Source organism: Neovison vison, chromosome 5 (genome assembly GCF_020171115.1).
Source record: "Neovison vison isolate M4711 chromosome 5, ASM_NN_V1, whole genome shotgun sequence".
In the NCBI taxonomy this organism is placed as follows: Eukaryota; Metazoa; Chordata; class Mammalia; order Carnivora; family Mustelidae; genus Neogale; species Neogale vison.
In genome coordinates, this window is record NC_058095.1 from 55,768,180 (window position 1) to 55,789,142 (window position 20,963).

At 63.8% G+C, this 20,963-nt stretch overlaps 2 protein-coding genes and 1 pseudogene across 11 annotated transcripts; 2 read left to right on the forward strand and 1 right to left on the reverse strand.

Moving 5' to 3' along the window:
- Positions 1-554: 554 nt before the first annotated feature.
- Positions 555-5,787, forward strand: INCA1 (inhibitor of CDK, cyclin A1 interacting protein 1). 6 transcript variants are annotated; one of them, XM_044248880.1, is made up of 7 exons: positions 555-577; positions 1,172-1,332; positions 3,756-3,869; positions 4,084-4,123; positions 4,373-4,566; positions 4,979-5,144; positions 5,343-5,787. In XM_044248880.1, exons 2-7 carry the CDS (start codon positions 1,247-1,249, stop codon positions 5,487-5,489), a joined length of 747 nt encoding a protein of 248 aa, XP_044104815.1. In that variant the 5' UTR covers positions 555-577; positions 1,172-1,246; the 3' UTR covers positions 5,490-5,787. The 6 variants fall into 6 exon arrangements, with proteins under 6 accessions (XP_044104815.1, XP_044104813.1, XP_044104819.1 ...); XM_044248882.1 differs by lacking the exon at positions 555-577 and adding an exon at positions 1,442-1,766 and having other exon boundaries at positions 1,269-1,332; XM_044248883.1 differs by lacking the exon at positions 555-577 and adding an exon at positions 1,611-1,766 and having other exon boundaries at positions 1,275-1,332.
- Positions 5,788-6,007: 220 nt separating this feature from the next.
- LOC122907360 lies at positions 6,008-6,648 on the reverse strand (annotated as a pseudogene).
- Positions 6,067-20,912, forward strand: CAMTA2 (calmodulin binding transcription activator 2). 5 transcript variants are annotated; one of them, XM_044248888.1, is made up of 23 exons: positions 6,067-6,126; positions 7,404-7,498; positions 7,704-7,807; positions 8,871-8,938; positions 9,018-9,153; positions 9,677-9,763; positions 9,944-10,097; positions 10,347-10,481; positions 10,986-11,923; positions 12,518-12,644; positions 14,004-14,138; positions 15,851-15,966; positions 16,487-16,671; positions 16,973-17,051; positions 17,150-17,372; positions 17,463-17,740; positions 18,590-18,789; positions 18,998-19,181; positions 19,316-19,387; positions 19,505-19,525; positions 19,683-19,870; positions 20,073-20,147; positions 20,262-20,912. In XM_044248888.1, exons 2-23 carry the CDS (start codon positions 7,468-7,470, stop codon positions 20,323-20,325), a joined length of 3,600 nt encoding a protein of 1,199 aa, XP_044104823.1. In that variant the 5' UTR covers positions 6,067-6,126; positions 7,404-7,467; the 3' UTR covers positions 20,326-20,912. The 5 variants fall into 5 exon arrangements, with proteins under 5 accessions (XP_044104823.1, XP_044104821.1, XP_044104824.1 ...); XM_044248885.1 differs by lacking the exon at positions 6,067-6,126 and adding an exon at positions 6,387-6,700 and having other exon boundaries at positions 9,692-9,763; XM_044248886.1 differs by lacking the exons at positions 6,067-6,126; positions 19,505-19,525 and adding an exon at positions 6,386-6,700.
- Positions 20,913-20,963: the final 51 nt, after the last annotated feature.

Consider the following 20,963-nt stretch of genomic DNA (forward strand, 5'->3'; position numbering starts at 1 on the left):
CCGGGGGCGGCAGCAGCAGCGGCGCCAGCGGCCGGCGCCCGCCCGGGCAGCGCAAGCTGGGGCGGGAGCGAGGGGCGGGGGAGCGGCGGGCGCGCGCACGCGGGGGGCGGGCACGCGCCGTCCCGACTGGGGCCCGGGAGCGCCCCGGGAACGGCTGTTAAAGGGGCAATGCCCTCGTACTGTGGGGACCCTCGGGTGCGGGGGCAGAAAGGCGCGCTGGACGCTGGCTGGCGGGAGGGTTACGGAGCGCGAGGAACGGGGCCGGGGTGGGGGGAGGTGGGGGGCAGGGGGGACAGGGGGCGGGCCCTGGAGGGGACCCAGGCCCCGGACCCGCGCACGTCGCCGCCGTCGGAGGCGCGCCCAGGGGCGGAGTCGCCCGTCGCGCCCCGCCCAGGGGAGCCCCCACCCAGGCCCCGCCCCCGCGTGCGCGGCGCGCCGGCTCCGCCCCCGGGCTCCAGGCAGCGCGTCTCTCCTCAGCGCCCGCCGGCGTTCTAGAACTCGACGCGCCGCCGCCTAAGGTGCCGGGACCGAGAGCGGGCGGCGGCGCCGGCCGGTCCGCTGCCCGGTCCCCTGCCCGGTAGGCCGGCCGCCGCCTCAGCCTGGGTGCCGTCTCGGGCCCGGGCCCCCTCACCACAGGCCGGGCCTCCGCTCACTGCCGCGCATCCCTTCCCCACCCCGCCCGCCCCCTGCCCCCGCCCCCCACCCCGCCCTGGTCGCTCAGGCCCGCTGTGGGGTGTTGTCCCCCTCCCTTCGGCTGCACGCGCCCTGGAGAGGGGCGGTGCCCACTGAGACCCCTAAGCTCAGCTTCCCGCTGAGATGCGGACTCCCGCTCGAACCCCTCCGCGGAGCTCCCCTGCCCGCCCTTCCGGGTGCGCGGGGCCCCTGACCCTGCCCCGCTCGCGCCCGCTCTGCCCGGTCCCCCGCGGCGCGAGCCTCGCACCTGACGTGCCGGCCGCCCTCGGTCTCTTGGCGGCCGCACGGCCGGTTCCGCGCCGACGCCCGGCTCCTTCCGTCCGGCCGTCCGTCCGCCGTCCCCGCCGTCCCCGGACCTCGCTCGCTCCGGAGAGCCCGTGTCCCGGCCATCTCTGGGCGTCCGACCCCTTCCGCGCTTTCCGCGCCACGTGCACGCTCCAGACGCCCCGAGGACCCTCCCCCTCTCCTCCTGCCGCAGACCCTCCTCCCGCCCTAGACGGCTTCACGGCCTCCTCCGCCCCGCTGGGCCGTGCGTGACGACTCGTTTCCCGCGATGCTGCCCGCACCGGCAAGGAGACCCGGCCCGGCCACGCGTCCGGCCGTGCGGGACGATGGACACAAGCTCATCCCCTTTGCCAAGTGAGTCGTCCCCACCCCGTGGGGAGGGGACGAAGGGAAGGTAGGCGCCCGGTGTCCCCCCGACGGCAGTGCCCGACGAGGGACTCTGGGCAAAGCCTGGTCTCCGCAGGATCACGACGCGCTCGGCGGTCCCGCCGACGGGTCCCCTCCAGACCGGCGGTGTCCCGGTCGCGACGTCAAGCGCGGCCCCAGGGTTAGAAGGACGAGGGACGGACGGACGGAGCTGGCCTTCGAGGGGAGGAGACGGCACGTCCCAACACGAGTGTGACTTCCCTTAGAGTGTCAGGAGAGACGAAGTAGTGACCTGTGCTGGCGACCGGGGCGCTCTGCAGACACTTGGACGGTGCGGCTGTGGAAGGCGGCTCTGGGGACCCGAGTCTGAGCTCGGATCTGAAGATGAGAATCAGCCGGTCTGACAAGAGCCCAGGCAGGGGGTGAGGGGAGAAGAAGGAAGAGTGGGGGGACCCCCACGAAAGAGAGAGGCGCGGGATCTTGTAGGACAGGGAAGCCCGCCAGCGAGACTGAAACTGGGTGATCCAGGGAAAAGCAGAGAGCAGCGTCGGCATTGGGGGCCAGCGTCTACAGGACCTCCCAGGCCACCGGGAAAGGTCCGGGTTTCATCCTAAGGACAGTGAAAGTCAGTGGAAGGTTCTTAGCACGGAGATGACACGAGCAGAGCTTTCTCCTTCCTCTCTGGTTTCTTTGTTGTGAAAAATGTCAAAAAGCAAAGTAGAGAACCACTCGTCCTGGAGCCAGCGTCCGCGCTCTGGGAGCTTCCCACATCACGGTTCCGGGCTGGATCCGCTCATCTGTGCCACCATCTAGCTGCCTCCCGCTCGGCTTATTTTGAAGTAAATCTCCACCCGTGCGTCATTTCAAACGACCATGGTTAAAGGGTTACTCACACTGCTCTGGGCAGCAGACATGATTGCGGGGTGAGGACGGGAGCAGGGGGAGCCCCTTGCCTTAATAGTCCGGGCTGGGGCAGATGAGCTGGAATATTGGTGGAGGAAGCAGAACGGGCGAGGAGCACTCAAATCGGATGTATTTTACTTTACTTTATTGTATATTTCATCTTTTTGAAACTTAAGTGAAACTTTTTAAAAATTTTATTTATTCATTTATTTTTTACTTTGAGTAAGCTCCATGCCCAACACAGGGCTTGAACTCACAACCCTGACATCACACATCACATGCTGTACCTACTGAGCCAGCCGACCTTCCCCTCCTTTTTTCTATTTAAATGAAACTTTACTTTTTAATTATTTTATTTTTTAAAATTTATTTATTTGACAGATAGAGATCACAAGCAGGCAGAGGCGGGGTGGGAAGCAGGCTCTCCGCTGAGCAGAGAGCCTGACGTGGGGCTCGATCCCAAGACCCTGGGATCATGACCTGAGCCAAAGGCAGAGGCTTTAACCCGCTGAGCCACCCAGACGCCCCTTAATTATTTTATTTTATTGAAGATTTTATTTATTTATTTGACAGAGAGCACAAGCAGGGGAAGTGGCAGGTGGAGGGAGAAGGAGAAAAGCAGGCTGCCTGCTGAACAAGGAGCCCAGTGTGGGACTTGATCCTGGGACCCTGGGATCATGACCCAAGCTGAAGGCAGAGGCTTCACTTACCAAGCCACCCAGGCGCCCTACATTTTTTTTTATTTTTAATTAAAATCTGGGTGTATTTTAGATGTAACTGACACAACTTGCTGATGAACTGAATATGGGAGCTGAGGGAAAGTGAGACAAACCTGGTTTGTGGGCTCCAGCATCTGGCCATCTGGGGTGCTTTCCCTGGAAGTGGGGCAGGCTGGGGGGAGATGTGCGTGCAAGTCTGGAGTCCAGGGGAGGACACGGATTTGGGGTTTTGTTAGCACATTGGTAGTACATAAAGTCATGGGCCTGGGTGAGGTCCCTTAAGGAGAGATGGAGATGAGAAGACAGAGGGTCCAGACCAAGCCCTAGGACACTCCCCTGGGGAGCAGGAGACCAGCTGGCATCCAGTCTGGGGACTTTGGAAGTGCTGAGCCCTGTTCTCACACCCCTTGCTACCCAGAAGGATAGCAGATTCTGTGAGTTAGGGGACACAAAGCAAAGTGAACAAGGGTTCTACTGGAAGGAACCTGCCCCGTCACGTCAGCTGAGCGGATAGGGCCTTCCTCTTTAACAGTGAAACGTGGTGTTCTCTGATTGGGGTGCTTAGATGTTTGAGATCGGGCGAGATCCAGGCTCCAAGACTGCCAGTTTCGTCTCGCAAATCAGATCTTACCACCTCCTCTGCTGCAGTGGCTAGGAGAGCATGTGGCCAGTGGGGCCCGGGCAGCCGTGCGGCCCCATGGAAAGGCGGGACCCCTGAATGCCCGGAGTGAGTGGACGCTGTGAGGGGTGAGCTGAGCCAGCCCCGAGCCTCCCTTGTCCTCCTTTCAGGTGTTCCAGGGTTGTCCGCCGATCGGCACCCCCCGGCTTGCCTTCCCAGAGCCCCGGACTGATGCCCCAGCGATACGGAGACCTCTTCTGGGAGAACCTTAGCCAAAAGCCCAGGTGGGCAGACACAGAAAAGAGAAGGAGGAAGTAAGGCTGTAGAGTTTTGCATTAAGCCTTACAGCAATGAGCCCTTGTCTGGGGACGGCTGGCCCACTGGCCGATGGCCACCGTAGCTCCTACTGCCAGGTGGACACATGGTTGGGAGAGCAGTCAGAGAAACAATACAGATGGGGGTGTCCTCTGCACATAGCTCCCCTTTTGTGGTTTTCAGCCCCACCTGGATGGAAGAACAGTACACCCCACCCCTGCAGGTATGACAAACGTGCCCTTAAACAATCCTTGATTATTGTACCCACTGCCATTCTATCCTCAGCTGACCTTACCACCTCTTCTCTCTGATGTCCCCCAACCAGTGCACGGACCACGCCCTCCTTTCTTTGCATTAGTCCCCGTTTCCACAGTCTGGGCTTCGAGACCCCGACTCCCTGTTTCAGTCCAAGCCCTCCCTTGAGAGGCCCAGTTCTGCCCTCTAGCCCCTTTCCCCCCATTCTTGGGCACAGAGAGCCACTGGATGCTCCCAGCCTGGCCTGTACCCCCCTGAGGGGCTCCCACCACCGGAACTGCTTTGCAGAAGAAAGAGAAGGAGGCCCCCTTTGGCAGGAATGCAGCAGGGAGCTGGGGGCATCCCAGCCCGGGTGAGGGCAGTCGCTTATCACCTGGAGGATCTAAGGAGGCGACAGAGACTCATCAATGAGTAAGGAGAGAGACTCTGGGGCTCTGGGAGCCCAGCAGGGCTTGGGGGCAGGAGGGTTTGAATTAAGGAAGGAGTTGAGAGCCTTAAGGAATTGGAAGCTGTATGGAGACAGGGAGGGACCTGGGGGAGGAGGATAAGCCACAGGAGCCCCAAGGAGTGGAAATGGGTCACCAAAGACAGGAAAGCCATCCACGTAACCGGAGGGTAGTGGGCAGCCGCAGGTCACCTGTGAGTCCCTGGACGCAGGGTGCTCCCATCTGAAGGGAGCAGGAAGCTGGGAGTCAGGGGGGGAAGTCCAGTGGTAACATCCCTGGGTCCCAGCAGGAATTATTCTAAGGCAGAGGGCTGAAAAGTAGAGATACAGGAAGCCTGGCCTCCAGGCACCTCGTTCCTAAGCCTCACGTCCTCACAGACGGAAAAATGCCCAGTGGGGCGGCTCTGGGGCTGCATCTGAGCCCCTGGCTCTTGCCCATGACCTCGGTGGAGTCCCCAGCACCACCCAATACCGGGGTCTGGAAGAGGAGAGGGCTGCCTATCCACAGGAAGACGGCCACCTTCTCACCAGTGGCGGGACCCAGGTCTGGCGGAGGGACCTGGTGGGGTGGAGGAGGGTGTGGCGGGGGGCTGTCTGGTCTTGCGTGGAGGGACAGCGGGAGCCAGGATCCCCAGGCTAGGTGGCTGGCCTGGAGAGGAACAAAGCGCAGAGGGGCGGGGGTGCCTGGGCTTGGGGGATAGGAAGCGCAGAGAGACAGCCTTTCCCGTTCTCAACCTTACAGCTGCTCTGGTCTCCCTGGAGCCCCCTGGCCCAGGGCGGGTCTTGCCTCCCCAGGCGGCTGGGCTCCCTGGCCTCCTCCAGCGCTGTCGGGGCTAGCAGGACGCTCCTCTGCAAACCCTGGGGGATGGAGGTGCGGTCTGAGGAGTGAGGATGGACGCCGTGTCCCCGGTGCCCCCCGCTGCCGCTGCCCCGCGGGCCCCAGGCTGGCTGGCGGCCCTGGAGCTCCCGACTTGTGACAGGGAGGCGTTTCCCCCTCCTTAGCGTCTCCCAGCTGCCCCCACCCCTAGCCCCCTCGTCCTCCCTGGTCAACCCGCCCCTCGCGGGGCTTCCCGGGCCGGCTGCCCGCCCCCAGCCCCCAGGCTGGATCCCGGGACCTGTGCCCCTCCTCTGTTCTGGCATTAAAAAGCAAGCGAGTCGAGCCCGGAGTGTCTCTCTGCCCGGGGAGCAGTGATGGAGAGGCTCGCGGGGAGGGAGGCCGCCGTCCGCTCCTCCAGGACTCAGCTAAAGTGAAGTCGGGCTGGATCCCGCCGAGCCCCGGGGTCCCTGACACCCCGGGACCCCGGAAGCCTGCCCCCGGCGCGCCGCCCCGCCCCGCCCCGCACACCTCCCCCCCAACGCGGCCACCGCCCCGGGCTGCCCGGCTGCACCCGCCCCCCCGCAATCCCCTTAACGGGGAGGTCCCGCCCCGTGCGCAGTGACGTCGGACGCTGCTGTCAGCCGGCGCGGGGGGGGGTCGGTGTGGGGTAGAATGGCCGCTGCCGCCGTCACCCGCGGGACCCCGGGAGGTAAGAGCCGGGGCCTCTCCCCGCCTCTCCGCCCCCGCGCCAGGGGGCGCCGCTCCGGGCCCGGCCGCGGACGCGCGCCGCGGGGACCCCCGCCCCTCCTCCGGACTCGCCCCCACGCCGGCTCCCGTCCTCCTCCCCCGCGGCAGGGGGCGCCGCAACGCGCAGGGCCCCGCGGCGGATCTGCGGCGCCCGCACCGCTCGGGGACCCCACGCCCCGGACCCCGGCCCGGCCCTCGCCGCCGCGCGCCCGCGGGCTCTGTCCCGCGGCGTCTCCGGAGCGCCGCTGCGTGCGGGCGGGCGGCGGACCCTCGCACGTCGGGGCTTCTCCGGGGACCCCCGCCCGGGCCGCTCCGCAGCCTGGCAGCCTTCCGGGCCCGGACTGCGCACCTGCGCCCTGGGGCGGAGTCCTGACCCCGACCCGGCTGCCCTGCACGCAGCTCGCGCGGACGGGCCTCCTCCCCCCACCACCGCGGACACCTGGCGGAGCCCGGAGCCCGCGCGGAGAGCATCCTTCAGCTCCCATCTGCTCCCGCGGGAGGGTGGGGGCCCGGGCTGGAGCCGGAGTGTGGATGGGGTACGCTGGGCCCGGAGGCCAGTGAAGCGGAGGCGTTTGGGCAGAGCGCTGGTGGGGGAGGGGTGCGGAGGGCCGTGAGCCTCCGGTGGAGGATGGGTTGTCCTGGGGGTGGGAAGCCGGGACCTGGGTACCCGGCCCGGCTTCGGCCAGGCCGTGACCAACCTGGACGACAGGGAGGACGTTGCGAGATCTGCCTTTCCTTCGGCAAATATCAAATTGGGGAGGAACCCAGGGTGTGTCTTGTAAGGCCCGGCCCTCCAGCAGACTTAGATCTCTTGCCCTTCCCCCAGCATCCAGGCTCCCCTTTGCTGACCCAATCTCCAAGGACCAGGTGCCCGAGTGCCAGCCCCCCGGCCCGGACCCCATCTAGCCCCAGGGTCTCCGAGAGTCCCTGGTGTAGGGCCTGGGAAGCGCCAGCTCTGCCAGTCTCCCCCCTCCCCCACCCCACCGGTCTCTTCCTGATGACTGTCGGTGGTGTCCCTGGTGTCTCCCCACTCCTGCTGGCTCCTGGCGCCCGGGTCTGGGTTCTTTCTCACGTCCATGCCCAGCTCTACTCACATCTCAGTCTGACCCCTTCCCCCTGCCTCCTCATCTTTCTCGGACATCACAACCCAGTTTTTCTCCCCTTTTCCAGTTCAATCTTCTTATCCTGGGTCAGTGGGGGGGGGGGCTTCTGCCATGACCTTGTTCTCTCCCTTCCCAGCACAGACTCCCCCTCCCCCCGGCCCCTCAGGCCGGGGGTGACCTTGCCCCCTGGAACCCTCACCATGAATACCAAGGACACCACCGAGGTTGCTGGTGAGTTCACAGCCCAGGTTCTCAGCCCTTCTTTCTTCTGGCTATGGTGATGGTGAAATTCTTGGGTCCCTGCTCTCCTTGTCCTGGTTCCAGGTCCTTCCCCCCCACCCCCACCCCACCCTGTGCTTTGGGTTCAGCCCTTTGCCCTGGGCTGCCAAGGGTGTCAGAGGCAACACACTGCGCCCTCCCTTCTGGTTGTTTCTAGAGAACAGCCACCACCTGAAGATCTTTCTCCCCAAGAAGCTGCTGGAGTGTCTTCCTCGCTGTCCACTGCTGCCTCCAGAGCGGCTTCGCTGGAATACAAATGAGGTTTTCCAGGGAGCCTTGGGGCGTAGGGCCTGGCAACATGGGCTGGAGGAGGATGAATGGGGGTCTTCCTAAATGCAGAGCGCTGCCCTAAGCTCCTTGGGAGTCACAGAAGGGGTGTAGGGACCTCATCTCGTAGGCACTTACCAGCGCATCTGCCTGGGTCAAAGTGATAGCAAGCAGCAACAGAATACTTCTCCCAAGCTGAGTGCTGTGCTAAGTCCCCTACCTAAGTCCTTCAGCAATCCTGTGGAGCAGACGTTGTTGCTCACCCTGTGCTGGCAGGAGGAAACAGTCTCCCTCGTGGGGTTCAGTGAAGTCTGCAGCCTCTGCTTTTGAGCACCGCTGATGCTGGCTCCTTCTGGAGGCACGGTCTTCGTGCTACACACCTTCTGTGCACCCCCGACACACACACACACACACACACGATGCTTCGTGTGTCCTAGGCGCTCATCATCGGCTGGAGTATTTTGTTAGATGAAAACCATCAGCAAGAGGGCACTTGTGGGTGTGATTGCTGCAGATGCAGGAAGGGCCAGGGCAGGGAGCAGGGCTCGGTGGAGATCCGGGAAGGGATGTGGTCCATGGGATGACCAAGGTGTCCAGGCTCAGAGAAATGAGTGCAGGGCAATCAGGTCTGGGGGACACGAACACTCAGGAGCTCGCGGCTCAGGGCACGATCAGAGAAGAATCCGCAGAATAAGGGTAAATGGTGGGAGTGGGTGCTGGCTTTGTCCCTGGTCTGGGAGAAGCTTGGACTCAGGCTGAGGAATTCAGAATTCCTAGCAGTGTCAAGCCACTGAGGTTTTCTGAACCAAGAAGTGGGACAAAATGGGATTTGGAAAGCAAAATCAAATGCATGGAGGATGGAGGGTTTGGACGGCTGTGGTTGAGAGGGAGGGAAGGAGAGATTAGACTCGTGTTTGAAATGGAGCCTGGGACCCAGGAGGGCAGCAGTCCTCACTGGGAGCCTCCACAAGCCCCTGGAGCTCAGAGGAGTTGGGGGGGGGACCTGCCCCAGCCTCTACGTGGGGACCCCCCCAGCTGAGCGCCCCTCGTCCTACAGGAGATCGCATCCTACTTGATCACTTTTGAGAAGCATGACGAGTGGCTGTCCTGTGCCCCAAAGACAAGGTGAGCGGGTCTGTGAAGGCAGGCAGTGGCCAGCCCGGGATTCCCGCCGCGGGACTCAGGCCAGCCCTCCCCTCGCCAGGCCTCGGAACGGCTCCATCATCCTGTACAATCGCAAGAAGGTGAAGTACCGGAAGGACGGCTACCTGTGGAAGAAGCGGAGGGACGGGAAGACCACGCGCGAGGACCATATGAAGCTGAAGGTCCAGGGCATGGAGGTGAGGCGGGCGTGCAGCGGTGGCCGGGCTGTCCTCCTCCGTCCTCAGCGGGCTCTGGCCCACCTCCTCCCACCCTCCGGGCCACTCCTCCCTTCTCACTCCCATGGTTCAGCCCCGGGGGTGCCTCAGCCATGCGCCACTTCCTCAGACCAGCCAGCTCTCCGGGACTTGGGCACCCCCGGGGGCCGTCCAGGCCTGTTTCCCTCAGGGGTTCAAGTGCTGAACCTCTGAGCACAGGGGTTTCCCCCACCAAATCACTGCTCCTCGTCTCCAATGTGTCCTCGCCCTGCTCTCTGAACTCGCAACAGTCCCTCCCACCTGTCCTGTCGCCTGTCTTGTAAGGCCCCGGCCCCACTCTTCCTTCCTCTCAACCCCTGCTGAGTGCCAGGATGGGGAGGGTGTGTGTGGCGTGCAGGTGGGGGTGGCGAGGGTGGAAAAGGCGCTGGTGGAAAGATGGGGCTTCCTGCAAAGGGACGGAACAGAGGAGGAGTCGGGGAGCAGACGGGCCCTCCCCCCACCCCAGCCTGTCTCCTGGCAGTGTCTCTATGGCTGCTACGTTCACTCTTCCATCGTCCCCACATTCCATCGGCGCTGCTACTGGCTGCTGCAGGTGAGGGGGCCTGGGGGCTGGGAGATGGACTGAGGGCCACTGGGTTCTGAGTGGGAGGAGGAGCTTGGGAAATGGAGGGGAGTACTGGAGGATGGAGGGCGCCGGGCCTGGGGGTGGGGGGACCTGCCTGGGAAGAGAGCAGGGACCCCACCATGCCCTGTGTGTGCCCCTGTTCTCCAGAACCCTGACATCGTGCTTGTGCACTACCTGAACGTCCCGGCCCTGGAGGACTGCGGGAAGGGCTGCAGCCCCATCTTCTGTTCCATCAGTAGTGACCGGCGAGAGTGGCTGAAGTGGTCCCGGGAGGAGCTGCTGGGGCAGCTGAAGCCCATGTGTAAGGGGCTCCCAGGGGGGCGTGGGCGGGCCCTTGGGGGCAGAAGGGCTCTGTACCCAGCAGCGTGGGGTGAGCGGCTCCCTCGAGCCAGGGGTGCTACCCGGAGGGAGTGAGGATTCTGGCATGTCCTGAGGTCTTGCAGTCACGGAGAAGGGCTGGAGGACGTTGGTGAGCTGTGAGGCTGCTGGCCGGAAGTCCCTGGTGCTCGGGTTCCCCAGCACGCCCCCCCGCCCCACAACGGTCTTCCAGTTCATGGCATCAAGTGGAGCTGTGGGAACGGGACAGAGGAGTTCTCTGTAGAGCAGCTGGTGCAGCAGATCCTGGACACGCACCCCACCAAGCCTGCGCCGCGAACCCATGCCTGCCTGTGCAGCGGGGGCCTTGGTGAGTGACCCCTGACCCTGGGACTGTGCTCCTGCCTGGCTGCATGGCGCTTCTGGCACCTCAGTCCTGCCAGGATTTGCATGCCGGTTTGCGGGTCTTTTGCATATCGGAGACCTAGGGGCGGGTGCACAGCCTTCCAGTCTGGGCGCACAGGCCTAACCCGGCCGCCATCTGCCTGCTGTCCTTCGCAGCTCCCTGCTACAACAGTCTGGGCGTTGACGCCCAGACTTAGCTTAATCTCTCGCTGGTACTCCCTTTGCTGTGTGCTTGTGTCTCTCAGGCCTTTACCTGCTTCTCTAACTTCTCCCCGCAGAGCCCCTGCCGTCCTGTTTAACTGGGTGGGGGCAGGGGGCACACGACACAACCGCTCCTGCCTCCCAGTGGCCACAGGAGGTAGTACACCTCCCATGCAGGACCCAGTGCCTGGAGGCTGGATAGAGGTCGCTGGGAAGGGGTGGTTGGGGCGGTGGAGAACCATGGTCCTCCCGCCCCTTTCCACTGCAGGTTCTGGAAGCCTGACCCACAAATGCAGCAGCACGAAACACCGCATCATTTCTCCGAAAGTGGAGCCCCGAGCGTTAACCCTGACCTCAGTCCCCCATCCCCCTGAGCCCCCTCCGCTGATAGCCCCTCTTCCCCCGGAGCTCCCCAAGGCACATACTTCCCCTTCCTCTTCTTCCTCCTCCTCTTCCTCCTCCTCTGGCTTTGCAGAACCCCTAGAGATCAGACCTAGCCCTCCCACCTCTCGAGGGGGTTCATCAAGAGGAGGCACCGCCATCCTCCTCCTGACAGGACTGGAGCAGCACACCGGGGGCTTGACGCCTGCCAGGCACTTGGCTGCCCAGGTGGATCCTAGGCCTCCCATGAGCTTGGCTGTGGTTGTAGGCTCAGAGGCCTCTGCCCCACCGGCTCCTCCCAGCCCTGCCTTTGACCCGGATCGTTTTCTCAACAGCCCCCAGAGGGGCCAGACATACGGAGGGGGGCAGGGGGTAAACCCAGACTTCCCAGAGGCAGAGGCCGCCCACACCCCCTGCCCTGCCCTAGAGCCTGCTGCTGCCCTGGAGCCCCAGGCAGCTGCTCGGGGTCCCCCTCCTCCGCCAGGAGCAGGTGGGAGAAGAGGAAACCGCTTTTTCATTCAAGATGATGGCAGTGGGGAGGAGCTCAAGGCCCAGGGGGCCACCCCACCTGCACCTTCACCCCCTCCTTCACCCCCTCCTTCACCCGCCCCCCTGGAGCCGGCAGGCAGGGGAGGTAGAGGGGAGGCCTTGTTTGGAGGAGCTGCTGGGGCCAGCGAACTGGAGCCCTTCAGTCTTGCATCATTCCCAGACCTCATGGGAGAGCTCATCAGCGACGAGGCTTCAGGCGCCCCTGCCCCAGCCGCCCAGCTCTCTCCTGCTCTTAGCACCATCACGGACTTCTCCCCAGAGTGGTCCTACCCGGAGGTGAGCCTTGGGCCCCAGCCAACCTCCATCCCGCTCACCAGCGCTGCCACCTGCGTTTCCCTGTCTGCATGGCGGCTTTGCTCTCATCCCACCTTTCTCTATAGACAGAGTAGAGCGTAGCTGCTTCCCTTGTCTCTCCAGGGAGCCTCTCCCCCACTCCCCGTGCCCACCCCCCACATGCTGGGTATGGCTGTGAGTCCCCCAAGAGCCCTTGATATGGACTTGGGGAAGCCGAAGGTCTGTCCCCTGCAATGAAGTTCTGCTCTCTGCTGCCCCAGAGAGCAAGAGGAGGAGCCTCGGTGGGAGGACAGTGGGAGCCCAAGGCAAGGGCTTTGGCCGATGACCACTGTCTGCCAATCAGCTGGTAGCTTTGGGGGAAGCAGTGAGTTCCCTATTCCTAGCAGGAGTGCTGGGAGGAGGGGCCAGGCTAGCTGACCTCACCCTTTGGGGTCCTGCCCCATCCCTGTACCCCAGAATCTAGCACAGGGCCTGCCGCACCATAGGTGCTCCCTGGGGGTCTGAAGTCAGGATAGAGAACGAGTGAATGAACACCCAGCTGGGCTCCAGTCACAGGACTTGGCTTTGTCTCTGCAGGGTGGCGTCAAGGTGCTCATCACAGGCCCCTGGACAGAGGCCGCTGAGCACTACTCCTGTGTCTTCGATCACATCGCTGTGCCAGCCTCGCTTGTTCAGCCCGGGGTCTTACGCTGCTACTGTCCTGGTACGGGGGTGGGAGTGCCCCGGGTAGGGGCTGACTCGCGGGCCCGGGAGCCTCATGCCCCACCACAGGCACAGGAATTGGCTGTGTGTCAGAAGTCTAGGCTCTGGCGTAAGCAGTCTAGTCCTGAGCAGACTGGCAGTCCTGGAGAAATCTCCTTTCTCCGGTCTGTGGCCTCTCTCCTGGGAGGTCAGGCATTTGAGCGGGTGGGCCTCCACTGTCGCTCCAGGCCCTCTGGCTGCTTGGAGTCGGTTTCTAGTTCCAGTGCAGGGAGGTCTCGGAGCATGAGAAGGGAGACACGTTGGTCTCCCTCGATCAGTCTTGGACTAAAGGACATTGTCTCCTAGACCTGGACTGTCCAGTATGGTAGGGTTAGCCACGTGAGCCCATGGAAATTCAGTAGAATAAATGAAAACGTGAGATTCAGCTCCTCCAACACAGCAAACACATATTTTTTGTAAGATTTTTTTAAAAGATTTTATTTATTTGACAGAGAGAGATCACAAGCAGTCAGAGAGAGGAGGAAGCAGGCTCCCCGCTGAGCAGAGAGCTCAATGTGGGGCTTGATCCCAGGACCCTGGGATCATGACCTAAGCCAAAGGCAGAGGCTTCAACCCACTGAGCCCCCTAGGCGCCCCCAGCAAACACATACTGAAGGTTCAGTAGCCACACGTGGCTTCATGCTGCCCTGCTGGACAGTACCAATCCAGAACGTTCCCGTCGTGGAGGCAAGCTCTGTTGGATAGCATGGTCTAGAGATCATTGCCAAGGCTCGCCTCTGCCCTTCTGCCCCCGGTTTTGCTCCTTACCTGCACCCAGCAGTCAGTGCTGCTCTGGGACCGCAGGGACCACCAGAGTGACGGGACAGATTGGCTGTCTATGAGCATGCCCTACTGTGACAGCCTGGTCCAGGGGTGCATGAAAGGCAAAGGGAGACCAGGAAGGCTGGGTGCTGGGACTTCTCTCAGCCTACAGTCTGGGGACTAGTGCTTTTGTTAAGGCCATAGACATGGAGAGCCCAGACACAGCTCTCACTGGACCCTGCTGGTGAGCGGCTGCTTTTCTCTCTCTGATATTGGTAACAGGCTCATGACCCTGCCCCAGACCTTGGGGGATCCGGCTGCTTCCTAAGCGGGGGCATCTGTGGACCCTCAGCCTCCCAGGCCCAGCCGCAGCAGGTGTTAAGTTCTTGAGTGATGGGAATCCGGCCCCAGGTGGCACCAAGGCCACGTCAGCCAGGGGCGTCCCTGCCTCCAGCAAGGGTGCAGCACAGCCGACTGTGAAACAGTCGTGTGCGGCTCTCTTGCGGGGCCAGAGAAGGAGCCAGGGAGAGAGACTGTACCCTGACCCTGTCCCCCCCAGCCCATGAGGTGGGGCTGGTGTCTCTGCAGGTGGCAGGCCGGGAGGGGCCCCTTTCCGCCTCTGTGCTCTTTGAGTATCGAGCCCGCCGGTTCCTGTCACTGCCTAGTACTCAGCTTGACTGGTTGTCATTGGATGGTAAGTACCCCATGTGGGGCCCAGCACTGGAGTGGGGCACACTCCTAAACACCCCGGGACTCCAGCGGCCTTTTCCCAGCTCCTGCTTCATGCTTCTAAAGGGGCAGCCACTGTCCCTCCCGTCCCCTCCCCTGGGAATCCTGGAGCCATCTCTGTACCAGCTCTTGGCCTGTCCTCTCTGCCCCAAAAATGGTACAGAGCCAGGCCAGGCCAGGAGGTGGGAGCGGGGATGGGGTCTGGAGCAGTGTGCATGGGGGTCCAAGTGCACAAGCTTGCACATGTACTGAGGCACATGATTTCAACTTCCTTTCTGTTTCTGCCTCTGCCTTTGAGGTAGGTGTTTGCAATAAAAAATCTGGGGTAACAAGAAATCTGGGGTAACAGGCACAAAGTAGAAGACTGACCGCGTCCCTGCTCTGTGATGTTCACCTTTAATACGCTTTAACATGCTTTCCTGTAGAAACACACATGTGCGCACACACATACTTACACGGAGACCCTCGTGTTCCCGTCCTGGCTCTCCCTCCCGTGGCTCTCGTGTTCCCGTCCTGGCTCTCCCTCCCGTGGCTCTCGTGTTCCCGTCCTGGCTCTCCCTCCCGTGGCTCTCAGCGCGGTGTCCCCGTGGCCCCCGCAGCCAGCTGGGGGTCCCCCTTCTCTGGGTTTCTCTCAGTTGTGCTGCCACCCCTGCCGCCCCCCTCCATCGCAGGACTGCTTTGCCTCAGGAGTCCTTGCCCCCTGCTGTCTCAGCCTTGGGGGGCTCCTGCCAAAGCCCTGCCCCACCACCCTGTCTCCTCCTGGGGGGTCTTCTCCCTCCCCGCGCTTCCCTATACGCCGCACCCGTGCCCTCACCTGCCCCCCTCCTTCCCAGTGCTCCTTTGCCACATCTCCCTCCTCTCCTGTCCCTTCTGCCCTTTACCTCACCGTCCACACTCCTCCCGGCCATCAGCTCCAAGCCCTGAGCCTTTTCTGTCCTGCCTCTTAAGCAGGACATCTCCAACCTCCAACCCGTTGGGTGCCTGTTGTCCTGTGGCTCCCATTCCCTCCCACCTCCCCTCCTTGTCCTCACGTGATCTCAGGAAGGAACAGATATGGCTTGGGGTGTGCGTGTGTGTGTGCGCACGCGTGCGCACACGGGTTCTTGTGCCCTGGGTGGGGGAGGAAGAGAAGGAATGGACATGGCGATCCATCTTTGTCACCTCCAAGCCCCGCCATGCTCTCTATGGACAGCTGCGGGGGGCCGGGAGGAGGGGGTGGTGCTTCTTAAATCACAAGCCCCGAGCTCACTTGGGCAGTAGACGACAGACAGGAGGGGCCCCAGAGTCCTTCAGCGCAGCGTGGGGGACAGAGATTGCACTGGGGCAGGGAGAGCTGACGGAGGGCTCACCTGGAGGGCTGGGTGTGTGAACGTGTGCACGCGTGAGCGACCTGGGGCAGCTCGGGACTGCACACTGGGACCCCTGCCCCATCTGTGTTTGGAAGAACGAGGTTTTGGTTCCAGATTCTGGTTCCCGGTCGGCGGGTAGCGTTATAGGTTCTCGTTTCAGGCCTGCATCCTGGCTGGGCTGTATGCAGGGCGAGGGGCCCAGGGGCTGTTGTTCTGGGCAAGAGGAAAGACCGTGGTGCCTCGTCTTCACCTCCGGGGTCTAGCCGTGGTGGCACGGGTGTCCCCTGCGCCCGCCCCCCGCTCAGCCTCCCATACTGCTTCCCCTCAGACAACCAGTTCCGAATGTCCATTCTGGAGCGGCTGGAGCAGATGGAGAAGCGGATGGCGGACATGGCAGCAGCCGGACAGGCTCCCTGCCGCGGTCCTGACGCTCCTCCGATCCAGGTACCTCCGTGGGGAGGGAGGTCTGGGTGGGAAGCCGAGGAGGGTCTCCCTGGAGCAAATGGCTCTGCTGTGGGACTTGCTTGTCCCTCCTGTCCCCAGCCTCCTCCTCCCTGACGTCACCCCGTGGCAGGAGCGGCTATTCTGGGCGCCCTCTTGGCATGACAGGCCACAGACGACAGACTATTTCTAATCCGAAGTGGGTGGGGGTGAAGGTGGGGGTGGGGGAGGGGACAGAGAGCCTGTGGGCCTGGGTCTCTGAGGACGTGGCCGGGCTGTCTGCAGGCACAGCACTGACCACAGCCAGCGTGAAGGGCACACACGGGCAAGGCCGTGTGAGGTCCGGCTGCCGCAGCTGCTGGAGGAAGCAAGCCGTGGCATGGGGAACGTCAGGAGCTGGAGTGGGAGGCCTGGGTGGCGGAAGCCCGGACGGGGAGGGGAGAGGACAGGTGGGGGCGGCTGAGGCCACGCCGAGCCAGAGGCCGGATGCTCAGGTTCCTGCCTAAGGGGGTCTTCTCCACAGGATGAAGGCCAGGGGCCGGGCTTCGAGGCTCGAGTGGTGGTCCTGGTAGAGAGCATGATCCCTCGCTCCACCCAGAGGGGCCCTGAGCGCCTGGCCCACGGGAGCCCCTTCCGTGGCATGAGTCTCCTGCACCTGGCCGCTGCCCAGGGCTACGCACGCCTTATCGAGACACTGAGCCAGTGGCGGTGAGCAGGGCCACGGGGAGGCGACCAGGGGCGGGGACTGGGGAGGGCCCAGACCACCTGGAGCCCTGCCAGGAGGGAGCTGCGGTCACTGTGGTTAGAAGGGCTGGGAGAGGGCTCACACTCCGGGATTTTCAACACTGCGGCCCCATCCCCCGACTTGGGACTCTGAGTGTTGGGGCTCCTCCTGCCCTGTGTCTCTGCAAGCACTCCCCGCCCATCTTGGTGCTTCTGGACAGCATGCTCCCATGGCACCTGCCCTTACCCTGACCGGGCTCTGGTGTCCCTGTCCCAAATTCTCCAGGAACGTGGGGACAGGGAGTTTGGACTTGGAGCAAGAGGCTGACCCGCTTAATGTGGACCACTTCTCCTGCACCCCGCTGGTGAGCACGTGCGGGCCGCTGCCTGGGGACGGGTCTCACAGGGGAGACCCAGCCAGGGAGGCCCCAGGCCTCACTTCCTGCTTCCCACCCCCTTGTAGATGTGGGCCTGTGCCCTGGGCCACCTGGAAGCCGCGGTGCTCCTCTTCCGCTGGAACCGGCAGGCGCTGAGCATTCCCGACTCCCTGGGCCGGCTGCCCCTGTCCGTGGCGCATTCCCGGGGTCACGTGCGCCTTGCCCGCTGCCTGGAGGAACTGCAGAGACAGGAAGCTTCAGCCGAGCCCCTGCTCGCCCTGTCGCCACCCTCCTCCAGTCCTGACACTGGTGAGGCTCGTCCCTGATCTTTCTAAGAGGAGGCTGCAGGTGGGAGGACAGTTGGGCACCCCTTATCCTGGCTTCCCCCTCCCTTCACAGGGCTGAGCAGCGTCTCCTCGCCCTCCGAGCTGTCAGAGGGCACCTTCTCCGTCACGTCTGCCTACTCCAGCGCCCCAGATGGTAGTCCTCTGCCGGCCTCCGAGACTGTCCCTGGCCAGCTCTCCGCTGGTGGCCCCGAGGTCCCCCTATTCCTCATGGACTGTGAAACCACCAACCCCCACAGGCCAGCCCCCTCCCCACCTCCTCTTCCAGAAGCCCCAGAAGGTGGGGCTGCCCCTGAGGAAACAGATGGCCCACCGGCCGTGGACGTGATCCCGGTACGCCGCCATCCGCGGATGGACGGAGCTGTGAGGGGTGTGGGGTGTGGGGGTGCGGCGCAGACACTGAGCAACCCGCAGAGCAGAAGCAGTGTCTGGCTTCAGCTGGGAAGAAGGGGTCAGCTGCCCTTGTTTTGGGGACAGGCACAGGAACCCTTTGCTTAGCACCGCTCAGAGCTTGTGACTCCGAAATCATGAGGCATCAGAGGTTAAAAATCCTGGGGAGCAGCCCCTGCTGATCCGCGAAGACACGGGGTCCTCGGGGATGCTGGCAGCACAACGGAGAGAGGAGCAGGGAGGGCAGCATGGATTGACGGCATGGATCCTGGGGGATGGCAGCACCTGGGCTGCTCAAAGCTGGGATGTGCCTTCCCCAGAGACTGCCAAAGTCACCAACAGCTTCAGGAACGGCAGAGAACCGTGCTGCATGTGGCCAGAGCAGTGCACGGGGCCATGGAGGGGGCCTCCAGGGCCTGGGGTTGTGGGCCTGGCCAAGCCCATGAGGAGGGCATGATGGGGGGCTGCCCAGGAGCGGGGGGCAGTGGGTAGTCAGCCTGGAAGGCCAGGGGCTCTGTCTGCTCAGTTCCTGAATCCCCGTCTGGAGCAGGGTCTTCCTGTCCTGTTTGCTACAACGTCTCCACACAGAGGGCCGCCACGCACCCACACGGGAGCCCAGGGAGTATAAATGCAAAAATCTGCGAAGTGGGGAGCCAGGACAGCCACCTTCGAGGCCTCAGGCTCTGGTGGCGACAGGAGTGACAGGAGGTGGACGTTGGCTACAGCTGTGGCTGGGCAGGAACACCTGGCAGTGGGGGCGGCTGGGGACTCAGCAGCTTCTCCCTCATGCAGGTGGACATGATCTCGCTGGCCAAGCAGATCATCGAAGCCACGCCAGAGCGGATAAAGCGAGAGGACTTCGTGGGGCTGCCCCCCGAGGCCGGAGCGTCCACGAAGGAGCGGACAGGGGCCCTGGGGCTCAGCGAGACCATGTCCTGGCTGGCCAGCTACCTGGAGAACGTGGACCATTTCCCCAGCTCAGGCCCCCCCAGGTGACCAGCCCAGGAGAGAGCAGCATCTAGATGTGTCTTGGGCGGATAGGAACAGGGAAGGAGCCTTTCCCGAGCCAGAGCTCCACTGCAGCTCAGGCACCAGGGCCTTTGAGAAGAGATGGAACAGGTCCCTCTCCATGCCGTCGCCCAAGCTCTGCCTTCACAATGGTTCCCTCCTCGTAACCTCCCTCTCCCTGTTCCCCTACAGCGAACTGCCCTTTGAGCGTGGGCGCCCGGCTATCCCTCCAGCCCCCTCCTGGGCAGAGTTCCTGTCTGCCTCAGCCAGCGGCAAGATGGAGAGTGATTTCGCTCTGCTGACGCTGTCGGATCATGAGCAGCGGGAACTGTACGAGGCTGCACGCGTCATCCAGACGGCCTTCCGAAAGTACAAGGTCAGTGGGCCGGGGGGTCCCAGGGTGTGCACGACAGCAGTCCAAGTCCAGGGGAGACTGGGCTCCTGGCCAGTGGCAGGACAGGTCAGGTGAGCACTGGGGGCCCTGGTGCTGACTCCCTTGTCTCGCCCCAGGGCCGGAGGCTGAAGGAGCAGCAGGAGGTGGCGGCAGCTGTGATCCAGCGCTGCTACCGGAAGTACAAGCAGGTGAGAGCTGGGTCTCCAGATGGTGCTCCCGCAGGCACCCGGTGCACATGCACCCCCACCCCTCACCCCCACCACGCGGCCCTGCCAAAGCCCTAACTCCCCTTCTCTCTCCACAAGCTGACCTGGATTGCGCTTAAGGTATTAGGCCTGAGGTCTGGGTGTGAGGTTGTCCGTGATGATTCATCTTCCCACGAGCGTGTGGACTAGAGGCTTACACCAGCTGAACCTGGGGGTGACCCGCAGGGGTTCGGGCCTCTGTTCCTGCAGTTCAGTCCTTGCCCCTCCGTGTCTGCAGTTTGCGCTCTATAAGAAGATGACCCAGGCGGCCATCCTGATCCAGAGCAAGTTTCGAAGCTACTACGAACAGAAGCGCTTCCAGCAGAGCCGCAGGGCGGCTGTGCTCATCCAGCAGCACTATCGCTCCTACCGCCGTCGGCCCGGGCCTCCCCACCGGCCCACGGGCAGCCTGCCCGCCCGCAGCAAGTACGGCCGCCCGCAGCCCTGCATGCCCAGGTCCACCACCCTGTGCCCACTCCCAGACCAGCATCCCACCTCTGCCTCTCCCAGCTGGGCCCCTGGGGGTGCTGAGCCCAGCATCCGGCCCCTGCGTCTCCCTCGTGGGTCAGGGGGCTGAGGGCGAGGGTGCTGGTGTGCCACGGCGCCTCATCCTTTCTTCTGCCACCAGAGGCTCCTTCCTCACCAAGAAGCAGGACCAGGCAGCCCGGAAGATCATGAGATTCCTGCGGCGCTGCCGACACAGGTGCTCCCTTCTCCGGAGGGGTCCCCGGGGCACCTGCACGCGTCGGCGCCAGCCTCCCCGCGGCCCCCCCTGCCACACCGCTGGTCTCCTGACTCCTTCCCCTTGTCTCTGCAGGATGAGGGAACTGAAGCAGAACCAGGAGCTGGAAGGGATCCCCCAGCCCGGACTGGCAACCTGACTGCGCCCCGCCTTCCCCAGCGCTCTGGGGGCCGCTTCTGGCAGTCTCAACAGGGAGAGGCCTCTACGGGGGAGGGGAGCCCCTGTCGGCAGCTGTCCCCGTCTCCCCCATGGGTCGCGACCCCGCTTCCGCGTCCCCCGCCCCGCAGACCCGCGCCCCCGCCTCCCTGCATCTCCCGCCGTGACGTCCGGAGCCCCGCCTGCCCCTTCTCCGCGCTCCCCCACCTCCCGCGCCCGCCTCGGCCCTTCCCGACTTGCCTTATTTATTCGTTGGACGCGTCTCTGAATGTGCCCGCCTCGGCCCCTCCCCCGCCACGCGTCCCCCGCTCCGACCCCGCGCGTCGGCGCGTCCCCTCCCTCGGCGGCCGCGGGACCCAGGCCGCGGGGGGCGCGCGGCGGGGTCGCTCGGTGCCCCGCGCGCCCGGGGTAGGGGCCTGTACATACTGTAACATACGGAGGAGAGTGAAGAGTCTATTTAAAGCGCCGCGCGAGCTAGCACGGCGCGGCGGGGCCCGGCCGGCTCCACGAGCACGTCTACGTGTGCATGGGCTCGGTGTCCACGCGCTGCCATTAAACTCCGCTGCACCAGCCAGCCTCCCGCCTCTGTCTGAGCGCGCCGGGGGGCGGGGCCGGCGGCGG

What these genes read in the sequence shown, in the direction of transcription:
- INCA1 (XM_044248880.1), top strand. Translation starts at nt 1,247, where the DNA reads ATGCTGCCCGCACCGGCAAGGAGACCCGGCCCGGCCACGCGTCCGGCC. An exon ending in AAGCTCATCCCCTTTGCCAA is followed by an intron (nt 1,333 to 3,755) that starts GTGAGTCGTCCC and finishes TCCTCCTTTCAG; the next exon opens with GTGTTCCAGGGTTGTCCGCC. An exon ending in AACCTTAGCCAAAAGCCCAG is followed by an intron (nt 3,870 to 4,083) that starts GTGGGCAGACAC and finishes TGTGGTTTTCAG; the next exon opens with CCCCACCTGGATGGAAGAAC.
- CAMTA2 (XM_044248885.1), top strand. An exon ending in TGACTGGTTGTCATTGGATG is followed by an intron (nt 14,139 to 15,850) that starts GTAAGTACCCCA and finishes GCTTCCCCTCAG; the next exon opens with ACAACCAGTTCCGAATGTCC. An exon ending in CCCAGCTCAGGCCCCCCCAG is followed by an intron (nt 18,790 to 18,997) that starts GTGACCAGCCCA and finishes GTTCCCCTACAG; the next exon opens with CGAACTGCCCTTTGAGCGTG.